The sequence below is a fragment of the Dunckerocampus dactyliophorus genome, chromosome 15, assembly GCF_027744805.1.
Source record: "Dunckerocampus dactyliophorus isolate RoL2022-P2 chromosome 15, RoL_Ddac_1.1, whole genome shotgun sequence".
Classification (NCBI taxonomy): Eukaryota; Metazoa; Chordata; class Actinopteri; order Syngnathiformes; family Syngnathidae; genus Dunckerocampus; species Dunckerocampus dactyliophorus.
Window position 1 is genome coordinate 12,307,694 of NC_072833.1, and position 15,827 is coordinate 12,323,520.

General features: G+C 42.0%; 1 protein-coding gene across 10 annotated transcripts in view; it reads left to right on the forward strand.

The window, feature by feature from the left end:
- Positions 1-15,827, forward strand: part of LOC129194678 (neurexin-2-like) — a 543,165-nt gene that overhangs the window by 517,734 nt on the left and 9,604 nt on the right. For all 10 annotated transcript variants that reach the window (XM_054799950.1, XM_054799957.1, XM_054799956.1 and 7 more), the window contains 2 exons: positions 12,075-12,397; positions 13,690-13,768. In XM_054799950.1, coding sequence (XP_054655925.1) covers positions 12,075-12,397; positions 13,690-13,768 — 402 coding nt within the window. The remainder of the gene's footprint in view (positions 1-12,074; positions 12,398-13,689; positions 13,769-15,827) is intronic.

Genomic DNA, 15,827 nt, shown 5'->3' on the forward strand with positions numbered 1-15,827 from the left:
GACTGGGGATGCGTTAAACCCCTAATGGGGGGGCATGTCCGAGCTCAAAGGGTTATTAAAGGTCAGAGCAGAATCTTACCACCTAACAGCAAAGCCCATCACACTAACCACTGAGGGTTTCTCCAAATGCCCCCCCCCCACCCTATTACCATTGCCAGATACAAGTTGGAGCCCTCAGTTCTAACCGCATTATAAATTCCTCTAACACAATTGGACCAGGTTGCGGCGATTTCCTGAAAACATTGATTAAAAAAGCTAACAAAGTTCTAACTGTGACTCTAAAGATAGCGACCCCCTGTATTGTCTTCCTCTCGTGCAAAGACTCAGAGGGTTAAAACAAACAAAGCATTGGATTTCTAGGAAATACACGAGGTCCCTTTAACATTTATTGTTTGAAGAACGTGGGGCATGTTTTTGTGTGTCAATGTTTGGATTCCTGTGAATGATGGTAGCATTTGATAACACTTTGTCAAAGTGGTAAAAGAGCTTGGATCATTTCCCAAATGCTCCAGGTTTTGGTACCACCTGGTTTTGCTCACTATTCCCTGCAGATGTCATTAGAGTAACGCCTCAAGGATCTTTGACATTGAGGAACTAAACCTTTCTGAAAAGCCTTACTGTTGGGCACAATTCCCATGCAGTCCCACTGGAAAGCCACCTGAGTCCTCCATGCCAATCTCAGTACCCGCCCCATCCCATCCCCGTCAAACCTGATCCTGATCGCAGTGAGCGTCTCCGTCCTATTCCCTACCCGCTGACTTAATCCAAAGCGGCAGACACTGTGGAGAAGTAATGAAGGGAACAAATCAGTCTCCAAAGTTCCTTCCTTTAAAAGTTACTCGGATCCGTCCTCTTTTCCTTGCATCTCCTTCTACCACTGTGATGGATCAGTCATCCTTGTCTGCCCTAGACTTTTTCTGCTTAGACCCTCTGCAACTGTCTGCAAATGGCATCAGTTCCTTTGTGCGGAAAATCACAATAATAAGATCTAATTGTAGATTCCAGATTAGGAATTGTGTGTAGGCCTGTAATGTAAGTGATTTTTTAATGATGTCCTAACACTAATATGTCTCCTGCGAGCCTGTTTATGAGCACCAAACGTGACAAAAATCTTTCATCTCCCTCATTTGTTTGCTCCACTTTTGAGAGAAGAGGAGCTCGACTGCCCGCTTTTGACGTTGCATCTTTTCATGATGTCATGAAGGAAAAACTTTCTTCCTCATTGACATTATACTGTGTCTGACCCACCCCTAGCTAGATGAGCTCGCCCCGTGTATACGCCCACCACGTTAGAAAAAAAAGTACAGGCTTCATTATACATCTCAAAATAAAGCCCCGTTCTCTGCCAGCTAGCAGCAGTCAGTTATGGGCGCCACACACGAGAGGCGACATCGCCTCTACTCCATTCATTTGAAAGTGACCTGCGCGATAGGGCGATTATCGCAAGTCATCGTCCAGCCACGCGGCACGCGAAATTTGTGCGGCTGAAAGTTTGTGCTTGGCCATGTCATCGTCCACACGCTGTCTTGCAACACGATCCCAGAAAGTTAAACAATTTTCAACATTTCATTGTGGTTGCAGACAAGGACCAATCAGCAGGAGTTTCGTTGATCGACTATTGAGCGGACAGGATGCTAATAAGTACGGTCTCGCAGGTAAACGTGGAAGAAAAAGTAATACTTGCCATTTCATATTTCAAAAAAAAAACTATAGTGATATAAAGAAAAAAGCAGCGGCATGGGAACTTGTTGCCACCAGCGTAAACATATTGGGTAACTTTACATTAACTTACACGGACATTTATATAAGTTTATCTTCAGTGTTAGCAAGGTCCGGTACTAGCACGAGCACTGGATCAACACTGGCCACTTTTCCTCCTCTGAACGAAGATACCTCCAAATTCCCTCCACATCCGACAGCCAATCAAAACCGTGGGAGACTCGTACAATTTGCTCTGGATGTGAACGCGTCACTCACCAGTGTAGCTGGTCACAGCCGCTCGTTGCCTCCCGTGTGCAGGTTTTGCAACGTGTTGGCGATGGCTTTTGCCAGTCGCAGTTGTTTGCCGCCTCCCGTATGTGGCGCCCATTAGCTACAGTTGTGGGAGCTGTAATTTTGATTGTTTTACTGCAGCAAAAAGGCTACCCTGGCATGATTTTGCTGTTAATACGAGACTGTAATGTTAGCATTGTAGCTCCCATAGCTATATAACTGTATGTATCGCAAGATTTGGTATTGGGTTGTTGTTGTCCAAGATGGCCGAATAAACAAGCAATGCTATCAAGGTACCACGGGGTACCACGGTTTTCATCTGTTTGAGCTGTTGCCATCTGGAAAACGCTACAGATGCAATAAAGTAAGGACAAATAGACTGAGCAGCACTTTCTTTCCGAGAGCTATCACAATCCTGAACTCTCACATGTAAAATGCTGATATTCCTTTCACTGTTATTGCTGCTGCCTAGAAAAACTACCTCACTATTCCTCATCCGTGCAATGAATGTAGGGAAACTGTAGCTCTGTGCAATACATTGTAGTGTGTTTTGCACTTTTATTGAGCTTGTTTTTTTATTTATTTGGTGAAAAAAAAATAGACAAAATACTGAGGCGTTCGAAAACCAGGCTTTGACTGTACAGTATATGTAAAAGTTGATAAAGTAGACAAGAGTGCTTTTTACAGATGCACACAACACAGTTCATCAGCATTAAAGCCACAGGCACACAAAACGCTGTGTTCCTACTAGGGCTTACTAAAAATTCCAGCATCAAGGCTAGACTTTGGACAACACACTTCCAGCACACTAGTGTGGCACCTCAGACACTCGACAAAAATAGTACAATATGGGACCTGGGTGACGATATTTCTTGTTTGGAGAAAAGCTGTTTCGTGGGAACAGAAGTCTATCGGACTGTGAATTATGGCATCAATACTGTGGATGATAATACAGTGTTTCTTCATTTATCACGGGGGATAGGTTCCCAAAATAGCCCGAAATAAGTGAAATCCGGGAAGTAGCCAACTTCATTTTTTTTACAATTATTATATATGTTTTAAGATTGTAAAACCCTCACCATTCACTTTATACACTTTTCTCTTTTCTTTCACTTTTCAGGCAATAATATTTTCTCACATTCATCTCAAAAAACACTCTCAAAAAAGTTCAAACCTTCATTTGAATTTTAATGATCAACCTTCATGATTAACACACAAAATTATGAAGTCACTCACACATATTTCACTCCTGTGACCGTGCCTTTCCGTCCTGCCGCCATTCCACTGTACTGTAGCATTTTTGTAAAGCAAGCAAGCAAGCTAACAATGACACAGGAGACATGGCAGGGTGGTGCAAAGGAGATTGATTGACAATGGTCTACAGCCAATCAGGACGCAGAAAACAATGGGCGGTGCAGACCGATGAGAGAAGAAAGAGATAGACGCTCAACTTCCCACAATGCCATTCTTTTTAAAGGGCCAGGCCTAAGACTGTAACAGCGTTTATACGCTGTAATTTAAAAAAAAAGCACTAAAAAATTCTGCGAGACAGCGTATCCGCAAAAGGTGAATCGCATTAGAGCGAGAGAACACCTTACACGTACTAGTGACAGTGGCAGGATTTGAACCGCACATTAAGTGCTTTACGCACAATATAAACATTGCAGTCCGAACAACCTCGGTGTTGCCAGCATCATTCGTCACATGGCGGGTGCTTTTTTTCATTTGATTTCAACAGCGGCGGTGCTAATGTCCAACCAGTATCTGTAGTAATTCTACATTTGATCAAATTTAGGATTTATCAGATCAAAACACACAACATGTAATTCGAGAGCATAATTCAAAATACACTACTTCTGGTACCGCACTCTAAGCATCATGGGAACTGTAGTTCTTTGACGTGTCTTTACATCATTACCCGTCAACATAAATAATTAGTAGTAGCAGCTGCAACTGCCGTCATTATGTTAACTTTTAGTATTTAAAATTTTTGTTTCAATTTGTGGAAAGAAGTGCAAATTTATGAAAAATTTCAAAATGTACCTGCATTGTTTTGTCACTCAGTTACATTTTTTTAAAAGTCTCTTTGTCCTATCTTTTGTCATTGTAGTTTTCTTAAAAGTAACGTTAAAAGATTGTCTTGTCTCGTCTCTTGAGCTGGGGGTATTGTGACACCCCTGCGCGACATCATTGCATTTTTGTTTTGCATCTTCTTGCCAATATTTCTAAACCAATTTGGTGCACAAATGTAACACATTGTAGTCTTTTTGCAGCTGTCAAGTGTGATAATAACAAGTAGAAGGCAAATGCATTTTTTTACTCAAGCTTGCCGTCACTCTCAAGTGTGTAAGTTTGCACGAGTAGGATTTTAAAAATAAATGATGGTTGGTGAATGAGTCTCCATGTCCTCATCTAACCAGCGTTCTCTCTCTGTCAGTGACGCTCCCTTGACAGTATCGCCGTTCAGGAGACATCCAGAGATATGTAGATCAGATAGAAGCACATCGGATTAGATCTCCTCTTCCAAGAGTGCCGCGGATACGTTGTCATATTCCTCGCCGTCCTCGGGGACCTCGCTGGGCTCTCAGTCTAAACTTCATGCTGCGTTTAGCCACTCATCTGCCTTGTCAGACACAATTAATTCACGGTGCTCGGCCAAGGAAGCCGCCCAACTTCTGTGGAATATGATGAAAAAAAACGTCATAATTACCAAAGAGAGCCTCGTGTTGAGGGACAACTTGGGAACGCTTCTTAATGGGCTTTGTCGGGACCTGCCCCGCCTCCTTAAAATGCTCTCTTTTCATTCTAAGGAGGAACTTCTTGTTGGTTATAAGTAATCCTTGCGAGTAAACACAAACCCATTAAGACGACAGGCCCTACTTTCTGACCACTCAGAGTGCAGCCATATGCACTTTGCCGCCATATGGAGAAGAAGAAAAAGAGATGCTCTTTCCATTTAGAGCATCCTCCCCTCACGCCAATCTCCTTCTGCTCTCGCAAACATTCCCGCCCTACAGGTGTGGAGGAGAGGACTAAAAGTATCAAGCTGCCATCCGCTGCTCCCCGCCTACCCTTGCAGGCTTCATTTGCCGTCCTCAGAAAGAGCAATCCATGCATTAGCACTGAAAGTTTCCCGCAACTCGGTTCAGCCCCGCCCACGGACCAGTACCGGGCTGTGACTCGATGGTTGGGAACCCCTGTCTTAGAATATTGAACTATTTCACGATTTGATTCTGAGGAGTCTGATTCGACTATCAATATCACCTTCTAATCATATGAAAATGTCTTGCGATCAAGATTGCGCCACTCGGACCGGCATGTGCCCATGGCTGCTGCTGAGCATACATTTTTCCAAGCTACACGCTCGGCTTCAGTTACAAAGAGCGTCCTCTATTTTCACTGACACGTGTGTAGATGTACACAATAATACATTTAAGGAGGGGGGCATTATAGATTGAAAGTAACCCACCACCCACACCCCCCACCCTGTGTATGCTTGGACATGCAGAGGTCATCAGCACAATGATCCAGCTTGACTTTCAGTACAATATATACAATATTAGGTACTCTTGCACAATCTAAGGCGGTCCAACGCAAAATAATAAAAATCTTTTTCCCCAAACTCACCCCAAATATTATACATACTGTATATATATGCATATACAGTATGTATATATATACACATATACATATATATGTTTCGAGGTATGGATTTAACAATACAGTGGAGCCTTGGTTAGCTTCATTGATCTCTTCCAGAAGGTCCGACTCTAACTGAAACATACTCTAACTGAATACATTTTCCCCATAAGGAATAATGCAAACCCAATTAATCCTTTCCAGAATGCCAAAAACATTAACACAATACACATTTTTAGAGTTTTACTATTATAGTTACTATTATAGTTATAGAGATAAATGAACATTTAAGGTTACCTTTACCCTCATTGAAGACATGCACTGCAAATTGTTTGCCACTTGCCAAGATTTAAAATCATATTTCTAGACACGTTCGATAATTTCCCTAGTTTTAAGGGCTATTTACTCGTTGACTTTATAGTATAACCTTCATTTTAGAATAAGGGATTACTTTTTGACTAGTTTGACTAGTTTGACTGTAAACGTTAAAATTGAGCAAATAACTCTCAAAGTAAGTTATTTTGGTTTTCCCAACAAATCAAATCTTGTTTAAAGTTTCCACAACGTCCACAGGATGCTTAATTTAAGCATTGCTAAACAACAATGTTCAGTTTATTAAACAGAAAGGTAATGGCATATTGTCAACAATTTTTGATGACCAATGCAGACGAATTACTAAATGACTAAATTACAGATTTTGAAGAGCAACTTGGTATACTGGTTTAGGTAAATAAATGAAGGTACAAATGAAAGGGACAAATGAACATTTAAGGTTACTTCTTAACCTTAAATGTTCATTTGTCCCTTTCATTCGTCATTTATATAATTGTATTTGTATTAATTAATAGTATTATTATATTATATGTAATTGTATTAATTAAAATATAATTGTACAACTATCATTTTTGAGACATCTGGCATAACTGTGCAAGTTAGCAAAGCACTACAAGTCAAGCCAACCACTGATGACATCATACATGGGCGACAGAGCTGACTTCCGGTTCCTGTTTCCATGTAGTGGGAACCGAATAGGATGCTAACAAGGACATTTTGGGATAAAAATCCATTAACAACACAGTTGGACTCATGCAGTGTATTTATAACGCGACAAGACACGTGCCATATTGTATGCTAAGCGGAAAACGTACGCAAACTTAGAGAAAATTTTGGCGTCCATATGGCGTACATTTTTTACATTTGGCGTTCATAATCAATGTTTACTGAAAAATGCGCTAACCGGGGCGGACAATAACCAAGGTTCCACTGTATGTTAAATGTTTGGATTGCATTGCATTATTATTAACTAATGAGAGGGCACATCTACTCCGTAAACAAATACAGTGCAGCCCAGCCTCTGGCTAGCATGAGTCACAGCTAGCAATAGTGCCGAGGAGAAGCCAAAGCTTGAAAACCCTCTTCCGTCGTTAATGTTTTCTGTTTGGGAACACGTGGCCTTCCTAGTGAAATACAAAAACGGACGAAAGCAGTGTGCTGCCATTGTTCAGTGCTGTACAAGCTGGAACTATTAACGCTGTACTTCAGCCAATAAGGTACTTGTATGTTGATGTAGCTCTTGTATTGAATCTCATTAAATATAGGGCAAGTACTGTATACCTAATGTGGCATTACATTCATTTCAATGACTAAGAAAGAGAGATGATGTTCTGGCTCCCATATTCCTTGCTAGCTGTTAAGAGTTGACCTCCTCCAGATGCGCAGTAAGGACTATTTTGCCCCTTCATATATTTAGCCATTAATTTCTTGCGATGTTAAAAAGCCTTTGGTAGCTCATGGCAGTGGGCTGGCCGTGGTACCCTCTGCACTGCGGTTAATTAAAGCTTTGTATACAGCTCTGGATGTCTGCTATAATGAGAGCCTTGGCTGCCTCCCACCCCTCCAGTGGGGAAAGAGAGACTGGCTCAAAATCCATCAAACTGCTGCAATAGCGCCTTGTTAGCCCGCACGCACTCAGAGGTAAAGGTGTAAATAAATGTTTGGCCAACTTGCCAAAGGCCAGATATGACACACAAAAGGTCACTTTGTTGATATTCTTCATGTGCTACTCACCGCATGCCGCCGTGCCATTAAACACTGCTTTGCATGCAGAGGTGGGACCGCCCCTTGCCATGCAATCAACCAAACCCAAATTGGCTCCAAAGCGCTTGTGTCACGTGTGATTTGATCCAGCCCAGATCTACAAACGGATAACATCATCAGAGCCTCAGTAAAAACAAACATCGATCTCCCCTCGTCTAGTCTGGAGGGCACCTTTCTCGTGTTTTATTCCCTTGATGGAATAAATGGGTCACCCCGCGGTTGCTGAACTAACATATGACATTTAAAGGTACTAATCCTTGCCACCCCCAACTCTACTTCATAATCATAAGCTGCTTGTCAATATGGATTACTGTTGAGTTTGTGACATGATCGCACTGCTTTGGGTGGAAAAACATCCTCTCGCACAAACAGTGTCTTTTATTTTCAAAGCAACTTAAGGCATGCGTAGCCTCTGTCGTGTTTGCGGGAGTGAGCTTCAATTTCTCACTGAAGAGCGGTGGTATAGGGCGGATGGGGGACAGAGTGCCCACCGGGGGCTGATTGCATGAAATGGAAGACCCTCCAGGCTGTCCTTTTACCAAGGATACCGCAATAAATAGTCATTTTTTTCCTTTTAGTGCCTTAGGTTTTTTTTTGTTTGCCTCACTAGTTGATTTCCCTTCATTAGGTACACCACCACATTCTACTCCTGCTCACCTCCTGCATTTGGCTAAAATCTATTACATTATTCACTGAAAAAATATTAACAATGCTTACTGGTTTCCTGGTTTTCTTACTGGTTTCCTCCACAAGTAGTTTATTTTAATCCTGCAGACTTTAAACTGATAATGTTTGTGTGAGGCGTAAGGCGTATACTGTACGTATTTGTAATCTGAATTTTCGGTACGGAGCGTTCGGTACGGTACACAGGCGTACCGAGTTCCCACACATAACCCAAACTTACACATTAAAGTTAAGTTAAAGTAAATTCAAGTTAATTAAGTACAGGGTCAGGCAAAATGATCTGACACATTTGTAGGTTAAATAAAAGGCAAATAAAGTAAAGAAACAAGAAAGTGTTTTTATTTTTGAAAAGTACATATAATGCCATTCTGTTTCATTATGTTTTAAAAATGAAATCAGTCAAATGGGATCCATTATTGTCCACACACTCAATGCAGATCCAGTAGCTCTGAAGTTGGTAACCCATAACAAGATTTTTGTTTTTTTTTGTATTTTTGTTGCTTAATTTATTGGTATTTATGTTTCTGATGTTCTTATTCATTTTCTTGTGTTTTTCTTTCTTTTTTTGGGAGAATGAACAGAACAAGAATTTCATTGCATAACCTGTTTTACTGTGCATATGACAATAAAACTCTTGAATCTCTTGAAAGATTGTGTTTGGAGCTGGTACGGGATCATGTCTACCAAGATGGAAGTGCAAACGGAACGCTCGTTGTGTTGCAGTGACAGATTCGTTTGTTTTGATAAACGTTTCCACAATGAAAGCGCGACGCTAAGCAGTCCAATTCATGGCAGCAACTGAAAAAGAAACGAAAAACAATGGCATTATAAAGAAACAAAGCAAAATGGCATTATATGAAAAAAATGGCGTTATATGTACTTTTCGAAAATAAAAAACACTTTTTTGTTTCTTTACTTATTTGTCTTTTATTTAACCTACAAACGTGTCAGATCATTTTGCCTGACCCTGTAGAATTGAATTGCGTTAATGAACTACCGCCCATTGTCACACATCTAATCAGTAAACAAATACAGTGCAGCCCAGCCTTTGGCGAGCATGGCTAGCGATAGTGCCAAGGAGAAGCCACAGCTTCAAAACCATTTTCCGTCGTTAAATTCTCCTGCTTGGGAATATTTGGCCTTCCTGGTGAACTACGTAAACAGACAAACTGTTTCTGTTTCTATAGACCAGAAACCACCGGCCTGTCATCACACCTAACAGCTTAATCATTATCATTAGCGCCATGTGTTGCATTCAAACATAGTTTTTTTAAAACAGGGTTCCCCAAACACCGGCAGCGGCCCCGGTACCGATCCATGGGCAGTGCAGAACTGGGCCGTGGAGAACTTTCAGAAGCAATGATAAAAAAAAAAGAAAACATCATTCCTGTTTAAATAGAACTGTGCAAAACAGTATACATGCAGTGATCGTAGGTGTATTCAAGTTCCAGCACTATTAAAGCTACTTTGACAAAAAGGAGCGGTGAGATGTTTGCGTTTTATGTGACTGCCAACATTTCAATTTTACTTTATTTACAAAGCAGATCTCCACTCAAACACTGTCCTCATCTGTCATTAAACACAGGCATCATGCCGAAATTGAACAGTTGCAGAAATGCAAACCGTTGAAGCAAATATTCTTTGGTGAACTAATCAACATCAACCGGCGAGTTACTGACAGTTCACAAGCTAAATAGCGACCCGTGTGATAGCGTCACGACAGTATTTTAAAGCTGGATACACTATGTGTTTATGTTAAAGAACTAGACACAGACAAGGCATAATTATCATAATGGTAACAAGAGAGCGAGGTTGTTAAGTGTTACCACGTACCCCATGAACATTTTAGCCACTTGTAGCTTCCCCATGGGACAAAAATGAGCTTGAATTAACAAAGCGTGTATGTTTTAACGACAAAATGACAATGTGGTAAAAAAAAAAAGTCACATTTGGAGTCCGAAGACCAGAGGCTAGGTAGAACACTTGCTAGCTAGCCAGCCAGTGAGGCAGAGTGACAGCCAGGCAACATGTGTAAACAAAGATGCCCAAAAAGTTCAACAGCAATGACATTGAAAGGTGAGCGATCACACAAGCTGGCATCGATAGGCTTAACCTGTGACAAGCTGTCGTCAATTGACTCCACATTTTACAGACTATTTATACTTTATGCTTACTTTTATCTGGTCGCACATGTGCGAATAGATGAAAAATGCACCCTCAATCTCCCAAATTTTAGTGTTTAGCAAATTGCGACCCTTTGGCTACAGTCTGGAGTTCTAAATGTTCACATTATGTATAAGTGACACTTGTCAATGGAGCAGATTAAATTCTCAAGCCACAGTGCACACACAGACATTCACACGCGCTGCATTAATCGATGGAATTTGTTTGACAACACTCGCAGATGCATCTATATCGCTGTGGAGGAAGTCATTAGCAGAGTAGAGAAGTAGCTCATTGAAAGCTCATGTGGAGCTCAGAAAAAGGCCCAGCATAGCAATCTTGCAAATGTTTTCAGACAATTAATTCGTCTTTATTAAACACTAATTTCTCTGTGGTTGACCGGCGATCAGTCCAACTTCAGCTAGACCCTGCAGAGCGTAAGCCACAGAAAATGAATGAATTAAAGCTAATGACGGCCATGCTCACTCCCATCAGACCAAAAGCATCTTTCATTTCAGAGTCTCTATAAATATTAGCATCTCCCACTGGTATTGGATGTCTTTCCCTCTTCCCTTATGTAGATTGATTATTCCAAGAGAAGGTTTTTTGCCTCGTCCTCTATAATTACCTCATCAAGACCTCTCCTTCCATACTCTCCACATTAGTGGCGCTGCAAGGATGCATATTTCATGAAAAAAAGTGTAAAGAGAACCTTCACCACTCCCCCACAAGTCCTGGTAACACATTAGTCCCTGGTTAAGTGGTCCAGCCCTTTCATCCATCTATCCATCCCAATGAAGGGTAATGAGCAGACCTTACTGAATTAAACACCCCCCTCCAGTGAAGCAGACCGAGTCTGACATTTTTTTTCCTTTGGCCGAGGTGCTTTATCATCGTGCTTCTCAGGTGTATTGGAGGTCAATAACACCATCCCAGAGTTGTTCTGATGGATTCCGGCTGCGAACCTTCAAGTGTCAAGGTCGACCCGCAACGGCCCGCTGCAGTCCAAGTTGGCTGTTAAATTATGCCTTTGTGGGTAAAAAGTGGCACCTGCGACCTACCTGGATCCAGTGGTTCCAAAAGTGTTGCCATTACCAGGAATTACATGTGGTAAAAACAGAAGCAACAATCACTACAATTCAGTTCTGCTCAGGTGGTAGAGTGGTCGCCTCCCAACCTGAAGGTTTCTGGTTCAATCCCCATTTCCCCTGATACTGAACCCCCAGTTGCTCCTGATGCTGCATCATCAATAGGTGAATGAGGTAACAGTGTCAAAGCGCTTTGAATCAATTAAAGTCAATTAAACATGTTTTGCCACCCTTCTGCTGGGATACCAACACCAGTCATTGTGTTGAACTGTAGAGCTTGGTGGTAGTGACTCTCATGTGTCTTTACTTGTACTACATGTGTTCTACTTTGCGTGTTTGTTACTTATCAGGGTCCTTCTTTTTCCATGTTGTCTTCCCTATCCCTCACACCCTCACCTCTCATTTTTTCAGGCCGCCAGCTGACCATCTTCAACAGCCAGGCATTCATCAAAATCGGGGGTGGGGAGAAGGGGCGCCATTTCCAGGGCCAGGTCTCGGGCCTGTATTACAATGGCCTGCAGGTGCTCAAGCTGGCCTCCGAGGGCGACCCCAATGTGCAGACACAGGGAAACCTGCGGCTGGTGGGTGACGTGCCCTCGGTGCTCGCCACCGACACCACCTCCACCACCCCACTGGCTGACATGTCCACCACCATCATGGAGACCACCACCACCATGGCCACCACCACCACCCGCAAACAGCGCTCGCCCACCATCAGGGACAGTGTCACGCAGGTAAGGTGTTTGTTTGGACTGATAATAATGCTCAGTTTTGATGGACTCTCTAAGGGAGCTATTAAAGGTCTCAACATATAGTGTAGTATTTTTCACCTATTTGAAATACTCCATTGTGCTTGGAGTTTGTATGAGACACAGTTGCCCAGGACAGGCTGACTAGCTAATTGGGCATATGACATTTTTTTAAATAGCATTTTGAAATGGAATTGTGGCACATATTTGGACCTCTTGTGTGTTATTTTTATTTTACAAAAGGATTCTTGCATCACATGTGTTTTATTATACATAGGCACTATACTTTAAACAATATTTGCTTGAATTATTTATGCATAAACAATAGGCTTATGAAACAGGAATGTGTGCCGACAGGTTGCAATTATGTCTCTAGAGGGACCTCATACTTATCAATACATGGTACATCAAACAAATTCTTGTTGTCAGATATTTTTTTTGCATTACGGTTGTGATCATCCTTGAAAAATTCCGTAGTGCAAATTTATGTTAAGACCTTGTTGCTGATGTAGCATGGGCTGATAATAAGCTTCAGCTTATCTGGAAGACAACCCAAATTTCAATTCCTCCACAAACCCGCCTTATAGCTTTGATCATATGTGTAATAATAAGCTTTGAAAAGAGATGGACTTTTTTGAATGCATGATGTGCTGCACTATATAGTATAAAATATTATCAAGATAAGATCCAAGTGTGATTTATTGTGTCATAATCACTTTGTTAGACATCACCGGACACAAACATGTCTCCTTTTGGCCTCATTGGTGAGCAGAAGCATGCAGCAAAAACCAATTCCATCCACTCAAGATGTTTTTTAATGTGACTGCATTGTGACCATGCTAAAACAGCCTTTTATTATTCAGCCAACAAGACATTTTTGAAGAGCGTTTAAAAAAAACTGCCAAGGACACCCATTGCTCGATTCTTAGAAGTGCTCAAGGATTTATTATACTTGGTACCCATGGCATGAATGTTTGATGCTGTTGCCAGGCAACTGTCCCAGCATCATGTGAGGCATTTTGATGGATGAGGGGGCGCGGACACACAGTCAACAGTCACTCAGCGATTCAATATTGGAAAGATAGTGTTGCTGTACTGAATATTAGGGGTGTAACGGTAGGCAATAATCGCAGTTCATTTTGGGTACAGAATTCCAAATACATGTATACATGTTGAAATATAACAACTGAGTATATAACAAGATCTTGCCAGCGAGTGAAGTCAACCTAAATGTTCTTTCCTCTTGACTCTTCCTTCCTATGTGTGTGTTTTTGCAGAATGCGGATGAAATTTTGGTAGCATCCGCCGAATGTCCAAGTGATGATGAAGACTTGGAGGAGTGTGAGCCTGGAAATGGTGAGTCGACTCAAGGGGGGTTCTGTTGCTGGTTCTATTTTTGGTATCGGAAGCAAAGTGTGGACTGTTAGGATGTACCGCCAGAGCTCTGTGACCAGCTGCACTATCCTCACTATGCAACTCAGATTGGCCAGACATGGACCCTTGGACTTGTGTGTTGTGTCCTGCTTTTAATGAGACAGAACAATTTGGCACACAACTGTGGCCTTGAATTATGTGCATAGCTCCTTAAGCATTGTTCTGACCTGAAGTGGAACAGTAAATCCTGATCTAGCTTGTTGCGTGACTACACAGAGTAAGATGCAAATTAATTCGACAAAGAAGATGAGGACCACACAGTAAACAAAAGGGGACATAATTCTTTTTGGCATTCTCTTTCAGCCAATCAACAGACTGCAGAGTGTAAAGCTCAAATTTTTGATCAGCAGCATTTGATACGGTACAGAGCCTTAACAAGTTCCCACACAGTACACATTCAATGAGGGACAAAAAGTGTAACTGACCATTGTCACACATCTACAGTGCAGTTCAGCCTTTGGCTATCAGGAGTCATAGCTCACGGTCCAAACAGTGGCCTAGTGGTTATCATGTTGGCCACACAGTCAGGAGATCGGGAGATCTGGGTTTGAATCTCCGTTTGGGCGTTTCTGTGTGGAGTTTGCATATTCTCCCCGTGCATTCCACACATTCCAAAAATATGCATGTTAGGTTAAATTGTCCGTCCAGACTCTAAATTGTCCATAGGTATGAATGTGAGTGTGAATGATTGTTTGTCTATATGTGCCCTGCCACCAGTCCAGGGTATACCTCGCCTCTCGCCCAAAGTCAACTCCAGCATGCCCCGCGACCCTCGTGAGGATAAGCAGCATAGAAGATGAATGGAGTCATGGCTCGCAACTGTGCCAAGGACAAACCAGAGCTTGAAAACACTTGGCCTTCCCAGTGAAATACATAAAGACAAGTGGATAAAACCATTGTACAGTATGAACGGCGCTACAAGCTGGAACATACAATATACATCATGCCCTTAGATTTACACGTGCGAGGAGAAACGGATCTGGAAGCTCAACGTGCAGCATTCTCCTGTGGTTTTCATCGTAGGCGGCTAAGACGGAAATAGAGACTCACTTACCTCCTTATTGGAGACAGAATGATTTTTTTTCCTTCAAAGGTGGATGTTACACCCAGGCCTAATCTCCTGTGGAGAAGCTCAACTTACTCTCTTACATGCCCACACAGCCTGTGAGTGGCAGACAGGCTCACCTTTGTGCAGAGAGACAACTGTCTCACTTTGCTTTTGTGGGTGTTTGTAAGTTTATGTGGAGGAATCACAAACACACTCCCTATCGCAGCCTCCATTAAAGCCAGCCGGCAAAGAAGAAGCCAGAGAGGTGGGATCAGCTTGACTGAGAACTGCATTAATGGTAGAAGAGGAATGCCATTGTCCATCTCAAACAGGAGCCAACTGGACATTGTCGGTGTTTCCAATTATGTTTGAGCTCCAAGATGGAAGGAACTACAAAATAAGTGCCTGTTTGTTTCTGCTCTTCTGTGGAAAGATTTTCTGCATTTGTCACACAGCTCAATGTGCTGCTCTACAAAAACACCCACTGTAACTTTCAGGCATGTTGCTGAATTGACATGAAATTTGGTGGACACCTGTAGAGGACTGACTGAATTTGAACATGATTGGTTGAAAAACATGGATGCTATCAAGCAAAACATGTTTCCTGGGGCACAGGCGCGACTTAGTAACTAACTAATTCATTAAACAGTTGTCTAATCATTGTAAAACTTTGAGGATATCTGTATTACATGTACGCAAGCATGTATCACAAAAAAGGAACCCATAGGGGTCACCACAAATGTCATTTACAGTCGTGACAAAATTAGGACACCATAAGGTGTCCACAATGTGGGCTGGGACTTGACAAGGATAAATGCAGCTGCACCTCCTTTTAAAGCCGGATTGTATGTTTCGTTAAACATTTTAGCAGTCCAGTGTATGGAGAAAACAAACGATGCCGGAGGATGAAAGAAGTTCAAGGCGGATGCAAAT